Source organism: Hesperophylax consimilis, chromosome 12, assembly GCF_061612785.1.
Source record: "Hesperophylax consimilis isolate HC1 chromosome 12, BYU_Hcon_1.0, whole genome shotgun sequence".
Classification (NCBI taxonomy): Eukaryota; Metazoa; Arthropoda; class Insecta; order Trichoptera; family Limnephilidae; genus Hesperophylax; species Hesperophylax consimilis.
Genome location: NC_142847.1, coordinates 12,833,392 through 12,850,277, shown reverse-complemented (window position 1 = coordinate 12,850,277; position 16,886 = coordinate 12,833,392). Strand labels below are relative to the sequence as shown.

Genomic DNA, 16,886 nt, shown 5'->3' with positions numbered 1-16,886 from the left:
ACAAGTCTTTATGTTATTGAAAAGCTGTTCCAATAAGAATTAAAGTCATATTTTTAACAATAAAACAATTATTTTATTATTATTAAAATGTACACAAATAAAGAATCATATAAAGAATCTCAGACTTGTGATGGCCCAAAAGAAACCATTCATCTGTTCTGAATGCAATTACTAATGTTATCCAAATTGACCCTGGTAATAAATTACATCTTTGCGATTCTTTCAAGGATAAAGAAACCATCCTGTCACTTCGAATGCAATCAACAATGTTCTCAAAATTTGTTTTTACAGCATCCTAATTCCATTGTAAGAATATCATGTACTAAATACACAATTTGGCTGTCCTGAAACGGGAATCCTTCCCAGTTGGACAGACAAAGGTTCATTTTGTTTTGTATTGTTTGTAATTTATATATATATAAAATAAATAAATATATTACAAGTTAAAAATTCATCGTCATTTCGAATGGATCCATTGCCATTTTTGATGAGAATAGAAGCCAATATTCCGCACAGAGTTTTGACAGCCGGGCGGAAAAAGCCGATGAGTCACGGGGCTGGCCGAATGAAGCGTCGTCGTTTTGTGTAAAACCGATGATTTTATCCCCCTAGTCGCACCAAAAGATGTTTCACATCAAAAAAACTAAGAACCGTCAAAACATAAAATTAAAAATAAAACTTTTAAATAGTAACGCGTATCGGTACCTACTCGACATTAACTGATTTGTAGGGATGAGACAAGGGGTTAACTTCAGTTTTCATATCTTTCCCTTTTGAGCTTATTCAATACTCGGTAAGATCACGAAAAAATATTTTATCTTCTACAGTAAATTCACACACAATATTATTCGTTTGAAAAAATCACCAGGAGTTCATAAAGAACAGGGAACAAGTAATTTATTTTCTGCGTGGCTTGTGCTCGGAAAACACCATCTTCGTTGTCGTTAAATATTAAAATTTATCCCAAGGCTGAGGAAGCTGTCTGGATCTTTTTCTTATCACCTCCGAGCAGTGGCGTGCATAGAGTTTTAGATTAGGGTAGGCAGATGGGAAAACATCAAATTCATTGAAAAAAAAAACTTACCATAGAAAACTACTCCCTTCGTTCAAGTTTTCACTTATAATGGCTGAGCTGTAGGCCGTAGCAAATTTGGTTGAGATTTCATAAGCCAAATCATTAATTTATGCATAAAATGAGCTTATGACTGGATACATAAAATTTCTATATTTTTATTATATTTTTTGGACTATCACCATTCAGTTAAATGTGTACTTATTATAATAGAGGTACCGACAGATGGCACTGACCGTCGCAATTTGTACTGAAAAGCTTTGCATATTTAAAAACCAACAAAAACAAGTAATCTCTTAAATGCGCACACAGCAAACATGTACATATTTTGTGTAGTTAAAGTAAACATTGAATACTCTGACGTGACCCACATTTTGGCATACTTAATTTCTGCTTTTGACACGTTATAGTGTGCGGTCGATACGATGCGTGTGGCTCTATAAATTTCAATATTTTTTATACGATTATTAAATGTAGAGTAGGTAGTGCTTATGTGCCTTTATGGAATGCACGCCTCTGGCCAAGGAATGAACGAACACGGGGTAGGAATTTAATTAATCTTGACAATGATGTATTATTATTGCTTTAGTATGGAGAAGACGCTGGACATTCCTGCTACAGCCATTATAACTAATGATTTTGGACTCCGCCTTTTAGATTTTCTCAGTCTTATCTATCTATCTGTATATTTATATAAAGGGGAGTATCTGAGGCGGGCGGTAGGACGATTGCATGGCGGACTTTGATTTTCATACAAGCCTCCCTATATATTGATTAATGAAATATTATATGGACCATCCCAACCTTAACAATTCAGTGTCCCATGACCACAGTACTAGAAGCGCGACAACGGGTCTTCTACAAGTACCCTCCACTCGTACTTCAGACAGAGACCCCGTACGTTCCTTGGTCTCTTTGTATGCAATATGCTAGATCCCCAACTAAAAATATCTTTATTTTTCGGAATAACTTTATTGAGTAAAACCTCAAATTGTAATATTTAATTATTGAAGACAATATTAGCGATTTTTAAACGAAAATCTGAAACAGAAAAATCAGAAACGAATACGGTCACATCTAGGACTCGAACCCAGGACCATTGTCTTGTATCCCGGCAAGACAAGGGTCCTGGGTTCGAGTCCTAGATGTGACCGTATCCTTTTCTGATTTTTCTGTTTCAGATTATCGTTTAAAAATCGCTAATATTGTCCCGGCAAGACAAGGGTCCTGGGTTCGAGTCCTAGATGTGACCGTATCCTTTTCTGATTTTTTTGTTTCAGATTTTCATTTAAAAATCGCTAATATTGTCTTCAATAATTAAAAATATCTTGTTCACGAAAAGTATTCAATACTAGATTTAAGAAAAAACTTGTGAGTGATCTCTCGGCTGTTGAAAATATCGTGCATTCCATCACGTAAATTTAATTTCTTTTTTACTCCTGACAGATAATTTTTTTTTTATATTTAAAAAACTTTCTTTTTTTACACTTATTTTTTTCTAATTATGCTTAAATGAATTATACATTTAGCCATTCAATTAATTATTTAAAATCACTACACAACAAATTTTTTACCTATCTTTATTTTATTTACCTCTTTTGTTTGGATTTACTCCACATTATTCCTGTATTGTTTTTATTATAATAATAATAATATGCATGATTTATTTATTATTGTTATTATTTTTATTGGAATAACTTTTAATAACTTTGAAGATTTTACCCATCAACGTAATATATTTGAAAAATAAGATAATTCTAATATATTTAAACGAAACATGAAACTGAACAAAACACAGAATAAAAGGCATTGGTTTCAACTGGGAATCGAACCCAGGATCTCTATCTTACTGTTACAACGCCACTAACCACTCGGCCAATGGGACCTAATTATTATGCGTCATTTTTGTCAATCTCGTAATTCAAATTCAGGATTGAAAATATTATCTTGCAACTAATTTTCCCATAATATATTTTCCCAATTTCTGTGTCATGTTTCGTTTAGATTTATAGTATTATCTTCTTCTTCAATGATATTTATTAGTATTATTTTCTACTCAGTGATATATATTATCTTCTTCATGGATAATATTTATTAATATTATCTTCTTCTTCAATGATATTTATTAGTATTATCTTCCTCTTCAGTGATATTTATTTGTATTATCTACTTCTTCAGTGATATTAATTTTTTTTATTATATTCTTCATCAATGATATTTATTAATATGATCTTCTCCTTCAATGCTATTTATAAGTATTATCTTCTTCATCAGTGATATTTATTAATATTATCTTCTCCTTCAATGATATTTATTAGTATCATCTTCTTCTTCAATGATATCTATTAGTATTATCTTCCTCTTCAGTGATATTTATTTGTATTATCTTCTTCTTCAGTGATATTAATTATTTTTATTATATTCTTCATCAATGATATTTATTAATATTATCTTCTCCTTCAATGCTATTTATAAGTATTATCTTCTTTATCAATGATATTTATTAATATTATCTTCTCCTTCAATGATATTTATTAGTATTATCTTCTTCTTCAATGATATTTATTAGTATTATCTTCCTCTTCAGTGATATTTATTTGTATTATCTTCTTCTTCAGTGATATTAATTATTTGTATTATATTCTTCATCAATGATATTTATTAATATTATCTTCTCCTTCAATGCTATTTATAAGTATTATCTTCTTCATCAATGATATTTATTAATATTATCTTCTCCTTCAATGATATTTATTAGTATTATTTTCTGCTCAGTGATATATATTATCTTCTTCATGGATAATATTTATTAATATTATCTTCTTCTTAAATGATATTTATTAGTATTATCTTCCTCTTCAGTGATATTTATTTGTATTATCTTCTTCTTCAGTGATATTAATTATTTTTATTATATTCTTCATCAATGATATTTATTAATATTATCTTCTCCTTCAATCCTATTTATAAGCAAAACACTTCAATTATCTCAACCAAACGTATGTTGACAAAATTTCGTCAAACAAATGGTTGAGTATTGGAGAGTTGAGCGCAGAAATAGAAGGATTTATGCTTGCCATTCAGGATAGAGTCATTAATACTAAAAATTATAGAAAGCATATAATCAAAGATACAAATCAAATTGATGATTTGTGTAGAAAATGTTTGGCTTTTCCGGAAACTATAGAACATATTATATCTGGATGTTCTATATTAGCACCGTCCGAGTATACATTTAGGCACAATCAAGTTTTAAAAATAATTCACCAAAATTTGGTAATTAAACATAACTTGATTGACTGCCGTAATATAGTACCATACTATGAATACGAACCAAATTCATTTTTAGAAAACGAATTTTATAAAATATATTATGATAAAACTATACTAACAGACCGAGCGATTAGTCATAATAGACCCGATATAGTTTTACATGACAAAATTAAAAAAATAACTTATATCATTGATGTCGCTATTCCAAATTCCTGTAACATTCAAAAATCTGTTAATGAAAAAATTAGAAAATACACAGATTTAGGAAACGAAATAAAAAGAATTTGGCATTCTCAGACTATAAAAATATTACCATTCGTTATTTCGGCTACTGGCATTATACCTAGCTCTCTCATTAAAAATTTAGGCGTATTAGATCTATCAAAAAATTTATATATAAAGATGCAAAAGTCGGTCATTTTGAATACATGTAGGATAACGAAAGATTTTTTAAATATTTATGTTGAGGGATCAGTAGGATTTATAGGCCCTGTTAGAAGTACTACCGAGCAGAACCCTCTGATATGAAAATATCTGGAGACGGTGAATTTTTTTTTCCCATTTGATCTCTGATGAGTTGACGTGTTGTTGTTCTTGTATTGTTTTGTATTTATTTTGCTTATATAATGCACTTACATAATGTTGATTGACTAGATGATCATTTGTGGAAAAGTGAGTGGAAGGGTTAAGTTTTTCCTTTGGGGAAGATTTAACCCTGACAACTAAATCGGAAGTTTAAAAATCTTCTTCATCAATGATATTTATTAATATTATCTTCTCCTTCAATGATATTTATTAGTATTATCTTCTTCTTCAATGATATTTATTAGTATTATATTCGTCTTCAATGTTATTTATCAGTATTATCTTCTTCTTCAATGATATTTATTAGTATTATCTTCTTCTTCAATGTTATTTATTAGTATTATATTCCTCTTCAATGATATTTATTAGTATTATTTTCCTCTTCAGTGATATTTATTTGTATTATCTTCTTCTTCAGTGATATTAATTATTTTTATTATATTCTTCATCAATGATATTTATTAAAATTATCTTCTCGTTCAATGCTATTTATAAGTATTATCTTCTTCATCAATGATATTTATTAATATTATCTTCTCCTTCAATGATATTTATTAGTATTATTTTCTACTCAGTGATATATATTATCTTCTTCATGGATAATATTTATTAATATTATCTTCTTCTTCAATGATATTTATTAGTATTATCTTCCTCTTCAGTGATATTTATTTGTATTATTTTCTTCTTCAGTGATATTATATTTTTCATCAATGATATTTATTAATATTATCTTCTCCTTCAATGCTATTTATAAGTATTATCTTCTTCATCAATGATATTTATTAATATTATCTTCTCCTTCAATGATATTTATTAGTATCATCTTCTTCTTCAATGATATTTATTAGTATTATCTTCCTCTTCAGTGATATTTATTTGTATTATCTTCTTCTTCAGTGATATTAATTATTTTTATTATCTTCTTCATCAATGATATTTATTAATATTATCTTCTCCTTCAATGCTATTTATTAGTATTATCTACTTCATCAATGATATTTATTAATATTATCTTCTCCTTCAATGATATTTATTAGTATTATCTTCTTCTTCAATGATATTTATTAGTATTATCTTCTTCTTCAATGTTATTTACTAGTATTATCTTCATCTTCGGCGATATTTATTATTATTATCTTCTTTATCAATGATATTTATTATTTTTCCGACTTTATGTCCGGGTTAAATCTTCCCAACAGGAAAAACTAAACCCTTCCACACACTTTTCCACAAATGATCATCTAGTCAATCCACATTATGCAAGTGCATTATATAAGCATAATAAATACAAAACAATACAAGAACAACACGTCAACTCACCAGAGATCAAATGGGAAAATAATTCACCGACTCTAGATATTTTCATATCAGAGAGTTCGGCTCGGTAGAACTCCTAACTGGACCTATAAATCCTACTGATCCCTCAATATAAATATTTAAAAAATCTTTCGTAATCCTATATGTATTTAAAATAGCTGATCTGTGATTTTTTTTTTAAATTCTTAATAGATCTAATACGCCTAAATTTTGAATGAGAGAGTTAGGTATAATGCCAGTAGCCGAAATAACAAATGGTAATATTTTTATAGTCTGAGAATGAGATATTCTTTTAATCTCATTTCGTAAATCTGTGTATTTTCTTATTTTTTCAGAAACAGATTTTTAAATAGTACAGGAATTTGGAATAGCGACATCAATGATATAAGTTTTTTTTTTTAAATTTAGTCATGTAAAACTATATCGGGTCTATTATGACTCTGCTTGTTCGGTCTGCTAGTATAGTTTTATCATAAATTTGGTTCGTATTCATAATATGGTCCTATATTACGGCAGTCAATCAAGTTATGTTTAATTACCAAACTTTGGTAAATTATTTTTAAAACTTGATTGTGCCTAAATGTATACTCGGATATGTATATTATCTTCTTCCCCAATGTTATGTATTAGTATTTATCTTTCTCTTCAATGATATTTATTTGTATTATCTTCATGATCAATGATTTTTTTCACTCAAATTGAAGTCGTTGGCCACTTGCTACAATACGGCGCAAGCTAGTGTAAGGAAACTCAGAACAGGTTACACCTAGCGAGGAAAATTAAACTATGTAATGAATTATCTTAGATACATTTTATGAAACTGTTAACAATATTTTAAAAATCGCCGATTTATTGGCAGTAAAACTGAAGTATGTAAACTCGGCCGAGGCTTGGTAGAAGGTAGTACAGCTATGAGAGTATATAATAATATTGCATTGATTTTCACTTACATCTTACCAATGGTGACAATGAATAAAGGGTTCTTTAGAATCGAGCGGCTACGCAAAGGAAAGGTTTTCTAAGAATAAATCTCTATCATTTATCATTTTTTTGTAGACTATATTGAAGAGCTTGAAAGCGTCTTGGATAAATATTTGGCACGTACACTTTTCATGTTATTTATCGATGCTTTCGAAATAACACCAATATAGTTGGGTCAAACAAGTTTTATTATTTGTCATTGTGTATTTTTGATCTCTGAACTAGCTTTGAAAGTAACTAGTTATTATTAAATATTGGTACGGTGTTAATAATATTCAAACAACGTGCTTTACAATAAACGCAAAAATGGACGGAAAAAATTAATTAATAGCGTACAATAATTTTTTTTTTTTTTTCTTGAATGAATAAAAAAATAAATTAATGAAATGGAATGTTGCATGTAGAAATTAACCCACTTTGAGACATTCGATCGAGCTGAAACTCGGCAGATATACTCTTTGTTATATATATATATATATATATATATATATATATATATATATATATATATATATATATATGTTTTATATATGTAGGTACACATATTTGGAAATATCTCTATTAATAAAGATAGATGTGTTACAGTAAAAAAGCTTTGTTTTTCACGGGCTCAATAGATGTATCATTGTTATAAAACATTGTTTTCACGGGTTCAATAGATGTATTATTATAATTAAACTTTTTTTTCACGGGTTCAATAGATGTATTATTGTAATTAAACATTGTTTTCACGGGTACAATAGATGTATTATTGTAATAAAACTTTGTTTTCACGGGTTCAATAGATGTATTATTGTAATTAAACTTTGTTTTCACGGGTTCAATAGATGTATTATTGTAATTAAACTGTGGCAGCGTGAACGTCGGGATCACCAGTACGGCGGCGTAAAGTCGGGATCACCAGTATGGCAGGATAAATGTAATTTACGATGGCTGCCGGTATCGTAAATCTGTGTTCAAGGAATTCTGATGATTGAAAGATAAAGGTCTGCGATCTTTGTTGAATTTATTTGCGAGAATGAATTTACAAGTTAAGTGAACGCAGAGACGGTGGTAGTAGAGTGGTGGGTTGGTCGAAAGTTGAAACTAGAATGGCAGAGAGTTGCGTTCCCGTCCGCGCCTGGCTCTCCCGGGGCTTCAAGCGGCGGAGTAATTATTTAGTGTTATCATATGTGGGACGAGTTAAAGTAGTCCCCATAAAACTTTGTTTTCACGGGTTCAATAGATGTATAATTGTAATAGAACTTTGTTTTCATGTGTTATTTTTTTCTCAAAACTTGACAGTTTAACAATTTAACGATAATTTCACCAGAGTTAGGCAGCACCGGTTTTCACAATAAACAAATAAATAATTGTAAAATTAGTAAATTTGTTTTTTATAAAGTTTTGTTTTTAAAATAGTGTAATCCAAATTAGCCAAGTGTTTAAAACAATGATAAAAAAGATGGTTTTTATTTTAGGTGGTGAATAAGAACAACGAAGAAAGAATTTTGAGGAACACCTTCCTTGTCCCAATGAACGGAGGAATATGGACTCTCTGTGTTACATTATCAGGTAACATTATCCCTTACATAATATTCCTGTATTTATTTTACAATCTATTACAACAAGCATAATATGAGCCGTTCGTTGATGTATTTATGTATTTCATAGGGTAAACGTAACGATCGTTATAATCTACGCGTTTATAGATGGCGCTAATTTTTTTTATTTTTAATTTCACTTTTTGCAAGTTATGCTTTACAATATTAAGACGAATTATTTGTTTGCGCCCATACATACGTAATATGAATATAAATAAATAGTTTTCCAGATAAAAACGTTCTGTCAAGAAAGGCATACAAGAGTCCAGCATAGTGAAAAATATTATAGTTTTCGTTTTAAATTCCTTATTTATTAACTAAAAAATATTTGTACGAAATACGTACAAGTAAAATGCAAAGATACAAAATTACAGAGATTTACCAAATTTTTTTTTTTTTTTGTTTGTTTTTGGGGTGTTATGCCGTGTTGCGCTAACTCCTTCTTTAGCCGACGTTTCGGACAGCGTTGCAGTGTCCATCATCAGGGCAAATCCGGTAGATCCGAAGATGTGTCTTCACATCTTCGGATCTACCGGATCTGCCCTGATGATGGACACTGCAACGCTGTCCGAAACGTCAGCTAAAGAAGGAGTTAGCGCAACACGGCATAACACCCCAAAAACAAACAACAAAAATGCTTTTGGCCGTGAGAATCTAAAAAGATTTACCAAAAATTAAAAGGAATAAATTGCTGGCATGGGAATCGGGTCAATGAGGCGAGCCTCTTTCGAGAATAAGATATAGTAATCAATAGGATTTCCCTTTTAAATCTCTCCTCACTGAGCTAAATATGTCCATATTCGAAAAAAAATTGGTAAACTTTTAGAATCGCTGGCCACTCTCAATATGAATGCATCAAACAAGAAGAAAAAAATGGCCGAACTGTCAAAACGCATGAAATTGTGAAACTTTTTTCTTACAAAAAATAGATATTTTGCCGTACTTTCTCCCGGACGTAAATAGTTATATGTTATGGTAATTAATTTGAACCGTAGTTTTAAATATATATTCATATCAATATGCGTGTCCACCTATTCTAAAAGGATAATCGAAATTTTTTTCAGGAGCACCATACTCCTTCCCATTGGGAGAAACATAGGCAGATTAGTCATACAGGCAGGAAGATGGAATAATCCATGATGACACTGTCATTAAATAGTCATTAGGAACGTAGAGACCCACCCTTTCCAAAATAGCCGAATTTTCTACACAGCCTCGCAGCATTTTTAAAAGTAGGTAGAGGCGTACACCACTCTTCTGAGCTGGAAGATGTGGAATCCGAGGGTGCTCAGAAAACAGTTTGTTGGATATAGGTTATAACCTCGGATCGTAACTTTTGTAGAGAGATCCCTCTCCAACACGAGGAAGAGAAGAACATCCCATCTCATTAGGATTCCAAGTAGCTGTGCCACTCTCCGGCGTACTGCGGACTAAGGAGTACAAAATTCTTACAGTACGGATTATGTTGTGAGGCTGAAGGTATTAGAGTGGGGAAGGAGGTGGGGGAGAGCAAGGTGGGGGAGTACCTGGCTATTCAGATCTAGTTACTAAACACGGCTAAAGTAATTTCAAGCGACGTTTCAATTCTAAATGGTGGTCTTATACCAGGGCGATACTGAGAGTAGCTTCTACTCTGAAACGCTCTGCAAGCATACTAAAAAAATAGAAATAACACAAATTAATCACATACAATTTACTTGCGCACGCCGGAATTTGAACCCGCGACCTTCGGCTTGCTAGACGAGAGCTAGCCGAGAGACAGTTCGGATAGCAATCATTATAATAATCCGCAAAGACAATACTGAAAATTCACAAAATCATTCAAAATGATTCCTGATCCGTTTGCGTATTTATTTATTTATTGTTTTTAATAACTTTATTGAGAACCTCAAATTGGAATATTTAATTATTGAAGACAATTTAGAATCGCCAATTTTGTCTTCAATAATTATATTTGTTTTTTTACTGATAGTAAAACAAAAACTTTAGAATGGTAAATTCTGCAAATTTACGATGGAAAGGTAATTTTAAAATCTCATATAAGTATGATGAAAATTTTACTGCGAATATTTCTGACGTAGTTGACAAAAACAGTTAATTTCAAAAAAAATTTCTCGCGTCGGAAAATTTTATAGGTTTGGCCCCGCTATAAGTTTTTCCCTTTGATTTGCTCCCACTTATTTTTTAATCTTAGATAAATAGGTCACCTCAATGCACACTGGTCCTCTTTCTTCTACAATAATAATGTTGCTGATCTGTTTCCAGATGAAGAGATAATGTTACTGTCTCGAGTGGGGTTCCCCAAGGCCTACTCCTGCGTCAACTACCTGGCGGGGGGCACGGAGGCTGCGAGGGGGGAAGAACCGAGGGCAGACTGGCAACACAGTTAGTAAATTCATTAATTAATTATGAAAGCGCATTAGTCAAAACACTTGAGACGCTCCCGAAAGTGTTTTTTCAGAATGTATATTTCCATGTAACTAGATTGTAGGTAGATTGTTGACATTTTTATTGTAAGTTGTAGAGAACTAACTAATGAAAAGACACCGATACAAGCATTTATAACATCTGCATGCATTCCCTCACGCTTGGACGCTATCCCTTTTATGTACAATGCACACATTACAGACAGTGGCGTGGGGTGGCAAGGAAGAAGAGGGTAAGTGTATTAAAAAGTTTTTTGGGACCTCTACTTAAATCACTTATTATTTTCATCACATTGATAAAAGTGATGAAAATAATAAGTGGTGTAAGTATAGGTACCAAAAACTTTTGGGACCTCTACATATATCATATAAAAGAGATGGTGCAGATAATATTCTTGTATTTTCCCAGAATGTGTATTAGGAGTACTATTATATTTTTATCCTACGCAATTCTGAGGCCAATGGGGCTTCAACCCCATAACCCTCTCCTCCTTACATACGTTCTTGATTGCAGAATTAATATTGGAAAAAAGGCTACGACTATTTATTTAAAGTGTCCGATAGCCCAGTGGGTAGATTTATAATATAATACTGATTTAAAAACAATAATAATTTGAACATACGTCCTACCTAGGTACTACGTAAATATCACGTGATAATAATGTTAATTTCTTATTTTGTTATATTGATCCATCCAATCCAATTAGTTCAATCCAAATAATTGTATTTCATATTCCATTCAATCAAGGGCTCCATTTAATTACGCAAATATATTCAACATTCCAATGATTTCTGCTCCCGCTTTCAAATGAACATTGAATTGAATGTAATTGAATTACGCAAATATATTCAACATTCCAATGATTTCTGTTCCCGCTTTCAAATGAACATTGAATTGAATGTAATTGAATTACGCAAATATATTCAACATTCCAATGATTTCTGCTCCCGCTTTCAAATGAACATTGAATTGAATGTAATTGAATTACGCAAATATATTCAACATTCCAATGATTTCTGCTCCCGCTTTCAAATGAACATTGAATTGAATGTAATTGAATTTGATAAAAAAAGGGTTGACGTTTGTACAAAACTATTTTTTGTAAATAATTTCCCTCAGGGCCTACGTCATCTTTTGGGATGCTGTGTGGAGGGTATTTTTAAGGAAAGTAAGAAGAGGAAGTTCTAGGAAGGAATAAGGCGTGACGGGTGGGATGGAATATTAGGGCCAGTGTGTCCAAGAGTAACGGACTCATGAATTCATCAATCCCGCTTCGGTGCAAGACAACGGGTCGTAAGAGACCAGCTGGAAGTCAAAGGGGCTCCCCAAATCAGCCTCTCCCGATCCGACCCGCCACGCAGTTGGTGGGCATACGCCGTCAACCCGGGCACCCCTGCCAAATGATCAAACGGTGGCCAATGGCAGAGGTATTGGTTATCCAATAAATGGTTCCCGAGGCGGCGGTACCCATACCCGCCTCCCAAAATGCTTGTTTTATCAAAACTGCGATTTTAGAGGTTTTTTGCCAGTATACTCACGTACTATTCTTAATATATAACAAAAATTATTTACAAGCAATTTCCCTAAACATTATAAGGTATATATTTTAACCTTCACATGTAGGTAATACGAAAACTTATTAAGGCGATGCCATACGTAGTAATGCAAAATCATGTGTTATTGGTTTGAAAATTTGGTCGCCTAGAAATGTTTCAGATGCTTTAATTCAATACTGTAGAATACATCATGGCCTTTGAAATGATCGAGTATTTTTACATAAGTCTTTTTATAAGCCCAGAAAAAAAAAATTATAAGGCCTATGAAAACTGCTTTAAAGTTCAAAATCTCCTACTTATTAACCCATTTTCGGTTATGATTTTATTGTATAATGTGGCAAATTAAGTTATTTATAAAATGATCGAAAAAAAAATTAATATTTATGCCTGAACATCCACAAAATAAAATAAAAGGCACTTTTTGGCCATGTTTTTTTCTTGCATAAATCAAAACAGGCGGATGGTGTTAAGCGGGAATTCAAACCTTATCGCCATCTACGTAAGGGTTGTTATTGATAGTGGCTCAATTTAAAATATTACATGACGTAGTGCATCGCCTTAAATACATTATGTTCAAGTAATTTCTTACACTACGGTAGTAACACAAGTAAATCGCTGGCTTTGACCCGATTTCATTATAGGTAGGTACAGCTTTTAGCTTATCTTACCGATACGGCATACCCGACAGCCAGCTAGCGGGTACTGTTCAATATCGTACTTAATATCGGTACTTTCATATATTGTACATGTTTTTTATTAGTACGCCTACATTTTTGATTTTCGCCCGCCTAAGAATGTAGCCTTGTTTTGATGGACGCCCTTTTCAAAAATTATCGAATCGCCCTTATTTTCTACGCCATAACGTCATGCGTGTTGCATATTGCATGCAAACTGATGTAAAATTAGTACAACATGGTGTCCGGAAACTAGTGGTAAAAGAGGGAAATTAGTAAATCTACATCACATTTGGAGTCGATTTCGTTGTATGGCTTTTTTATGATATGAGCTTTCGTTTTCGAGTAATTCGAGTTCGAAGTTGGAATTTTCAACGTCAAATTAAAAAAAATCGATAACTTTACAATATCGGATTGATAGGTGTAACTACCAAGAATTTTAGACCGTTTTCCTGAGCACGGTACCACTGTCGATACCCAGACCGATGTTGATAACGAAATAAATCAGAAATCGATGTACGCGACACTGGTCCATCTCTCTATGAATTGACATTCCTAAAAGTCAGACGGCTACGTAATAGTAAAAAAATACTGATGAATTGAAATATTAACTTTGATATGGATTGGCAGTCCGCATGTACTTTTTGACACTAAAAATGGAGTTACTAAGTTAATGAGGTCGTTAGTCATGGAACGGAATCTATTGATCGCATCTTAGATGAATTAATTAAGTCTATGGAACATGTATTCGATTTCTTTTAGTTCTAAGAGTTTATTTAGTTCACCCCCATTCATTAATAAGGCGGTTTTATTGCAAAACAAACCACATAATCCAAAAATTTGTGCATATTGACAGTTTATCCGACACCTTGGAGGCCACGCTAAAAGTAGCGGCTTTTGTAAACAAACCGTCGTAGACCGACTGTCGGAATCATATTCTGACCGTGCTCGCAAATATCGCTAACTGACCATAGATGATGGATTTCGTCAATATCGTATTGACCGTTGGGCTTTATAGTCTAAGATCCCTTAAAGAACGACCGTCACCGAGATGTTTATTTGATGAAACGTATTTTATATTTAATTTTATGTCAATAAATATATTGCATATCGGTTGCCTAGCAAATTTTAGTCCAGGGTATGATTAATTAATAATTTAAAAAAAGAATTTTAAACCTTGCACCGGTTTGATTATTATAAAAATTCTATACCAATCGAAAGTATGAAACCCATAGAATATGCAAACGTTAGGTTGCCTACTCTTTTTCGGTCACAACTCTCAGGTTGCCATGTATAAACAGGTAAATCGAAAAATCATTTTGCACCGGTCTGATTATTGAATAAAAATTATATGAAATTAAAGATTATTTCATTATGAACACGATGGTATAAGGTTGCCTGCTAAAAATCAGTCCCGAATTCCGGTTGTCGAATTTTGAAAACTAAAACTTTTTGAAAACTAGCCGGGAATTCTCGTGTGCGACTGAGAGGTCCCAACCAACCATCCCATGCGATAGAAGAGGACAAAGCATAGCAGCTGTCCGTCCATTAAAACAAAGAGAGTGCGCATGCTATTTGTTCTTGAAAATGAAAAGGATAGCGATAGACTCGTGCAAGGTACCATCTAGTCTAGAGTGCACAGAGTGCAGAGGTATAAATCGTTAATTACATTCCAGGAATGCAGAACCTGTCTATCTCCTGTTCACTGGTGTGTCTCATAGTCCTGGGCAGCGCGGCGCTGGTGGGAGCTTTCGGAATCTGCAAGCACCAGATCAGCGCGGTGCTGGTCACCGGAGTCATGTACCTGCTTGCTGGTTAGTATAATACATAAAATATTTTTGACTTAACATCCCTATAGAGCACATAAATTACAAGTAGTTTAAGAATATTTTAACTTTAGAAAACAGACGAAAAATAAACGACCTATAAACTAACTTTTCTTTTAAATTGTTAAACTCTAAATTCGATTGTTGTGAACTTCTGCATTTAATAAATCTACATGTACGATATGAACTACTAGACAAACATTAGCAATTTAAACTAGTATTTCTACAAATTATTGTTAGCAAAAAAATTACATTTTTATTAATATTTTCATTGAATTGGAAGATAATGGCAGATCATTGCTTTTGCTTTTGTGCTTTTTTTCATTAGAATTTTTCAAAAAAAGATATACTTTTTTACTATAGTTCCACACAGGACGCCCTAAGGAAAAAATCCCTCGGGGCCTGTGTCATCTTTGGGGATGCTGGGCGGAGGGTCTTTTTAGGGAAAGGAAGGAGAGGAAGATCTGGGAAGGAAAAAGGTATGAGGGGTTGGTAGGAATCTGGGGTCAATGTGTCACAGACGTATGAATCTATCCCTCCTACAGTACAAGGCGATGGGTCGAGAAAGTCCGACTGGAGATGTCAAAATCTGGCCCACTACGCAGCAGGTGGACAAAGGCATTCGCCGTCAATACGTAGAAAAACTCACTCAACGAACCGGGTCACCCCTGCAAAGTCACTAAACGTAACAAACCACTTGGATTGACAGGGTGTTTTTTGTTACCCAAACCTGCCTCCCAAATTGAATGTAAAAGTTATACTGGCCCAAGGCAAATGATCTGCTTTAGTTAAAACTGTCGCTATTTTGTCGCTAATCGATTGATTTCTTTTCAGCTCTTTTTGCGCTGTTCACCCTCATGATAATCCATCTGAAGCGGCTGCAGGGCAAACCACGCAACGAGGGCGCCGGGCCCGACAGCACTATAGACGGTGTGATGGGCGGCGGCAGCCAGCAGGCCGCCCTCGCGCTGCTGGGCGCCCGCGTCTTCACCACGGCCTGGTCCCTCGAGCTGGGCTGGGGCGGCGTGGCGCTCTGCGCGCTCACCGCTGTCACTTGGATACTGCTATCCAAGGTCATGCGGTACAATCCCATCTCAGCCATGCTGGTTTAGATACTGCTGTCCAAGGTCATGCGGTACTACCGCATATCCACCATGCTGGTTTAGATACTGTTGTCCAAGGTCATGCGGTACAATCGCATATCCGCTACACTGGTTTAGATACTGCCGCTCAAGGTTATGCGGTACAACTCCAATCTACCATGCTAGTTTCGATATCTACTGATGTCCAATGTCATGCGGTACAAGCCCAAATCCGCCATGCTGGTATAGATATTGATATTACGCATTCCAGAGTCATGCGGTAAAAACCGCCATAATCTCCGCCATGCTGATTTAGACACTTTTGTCCAAGGTCATGAGGTTCAACCCACTTATAATAGAAATAAAGGGAGATTTAGCATGAACCCGTACCAACGTCACTGAGTTACTACTAAACTGCTCGGACTGTCAAAGGGGCAATCAATGAAAGTTACGCGTTTAGTGTGCAAGCAGAAACTAAGCCGCTGCTGTGCGTAGATGCAATGTTCA

General features: G+C 33.5%; 1 protein-coding gene across 1 annotated transcript in view; it reads left to right on the top strand.

Annotated features, from left to right (window-relative positions):
• LOC149419173 (uncharacterized) overlaps window positions 1-16,499 on the top strand; it is a 74,254-nt gene extending 57,755 nt beyond the window's left edge. Inside the window, exons 3-6 of the mRNA XM_089637717.1 lie at window positions 8,692-8,785; window positions 11,080-11,199; window positions 15,148-15,285; window positions 16,132-16,499. Of these exons, the coding sequence (XP_089493843.1) occupies window positions 8,692-8,785; window positions 11,080-11,199; window positions 15,148-15,285; window positions 16,132-16,409 (630 nt within the window). The 3' untranslated portion in view covers window positions 16,410-16,499. The remainder of the gene's footprint in view (window positions 1-8,691; window positions 8,786-11,079; window positions 11,200-15,147; window positions 15,286-16,131) is intronic.
• Window positions 16,500-16,886: the final 387 nt, after the last annotated feature.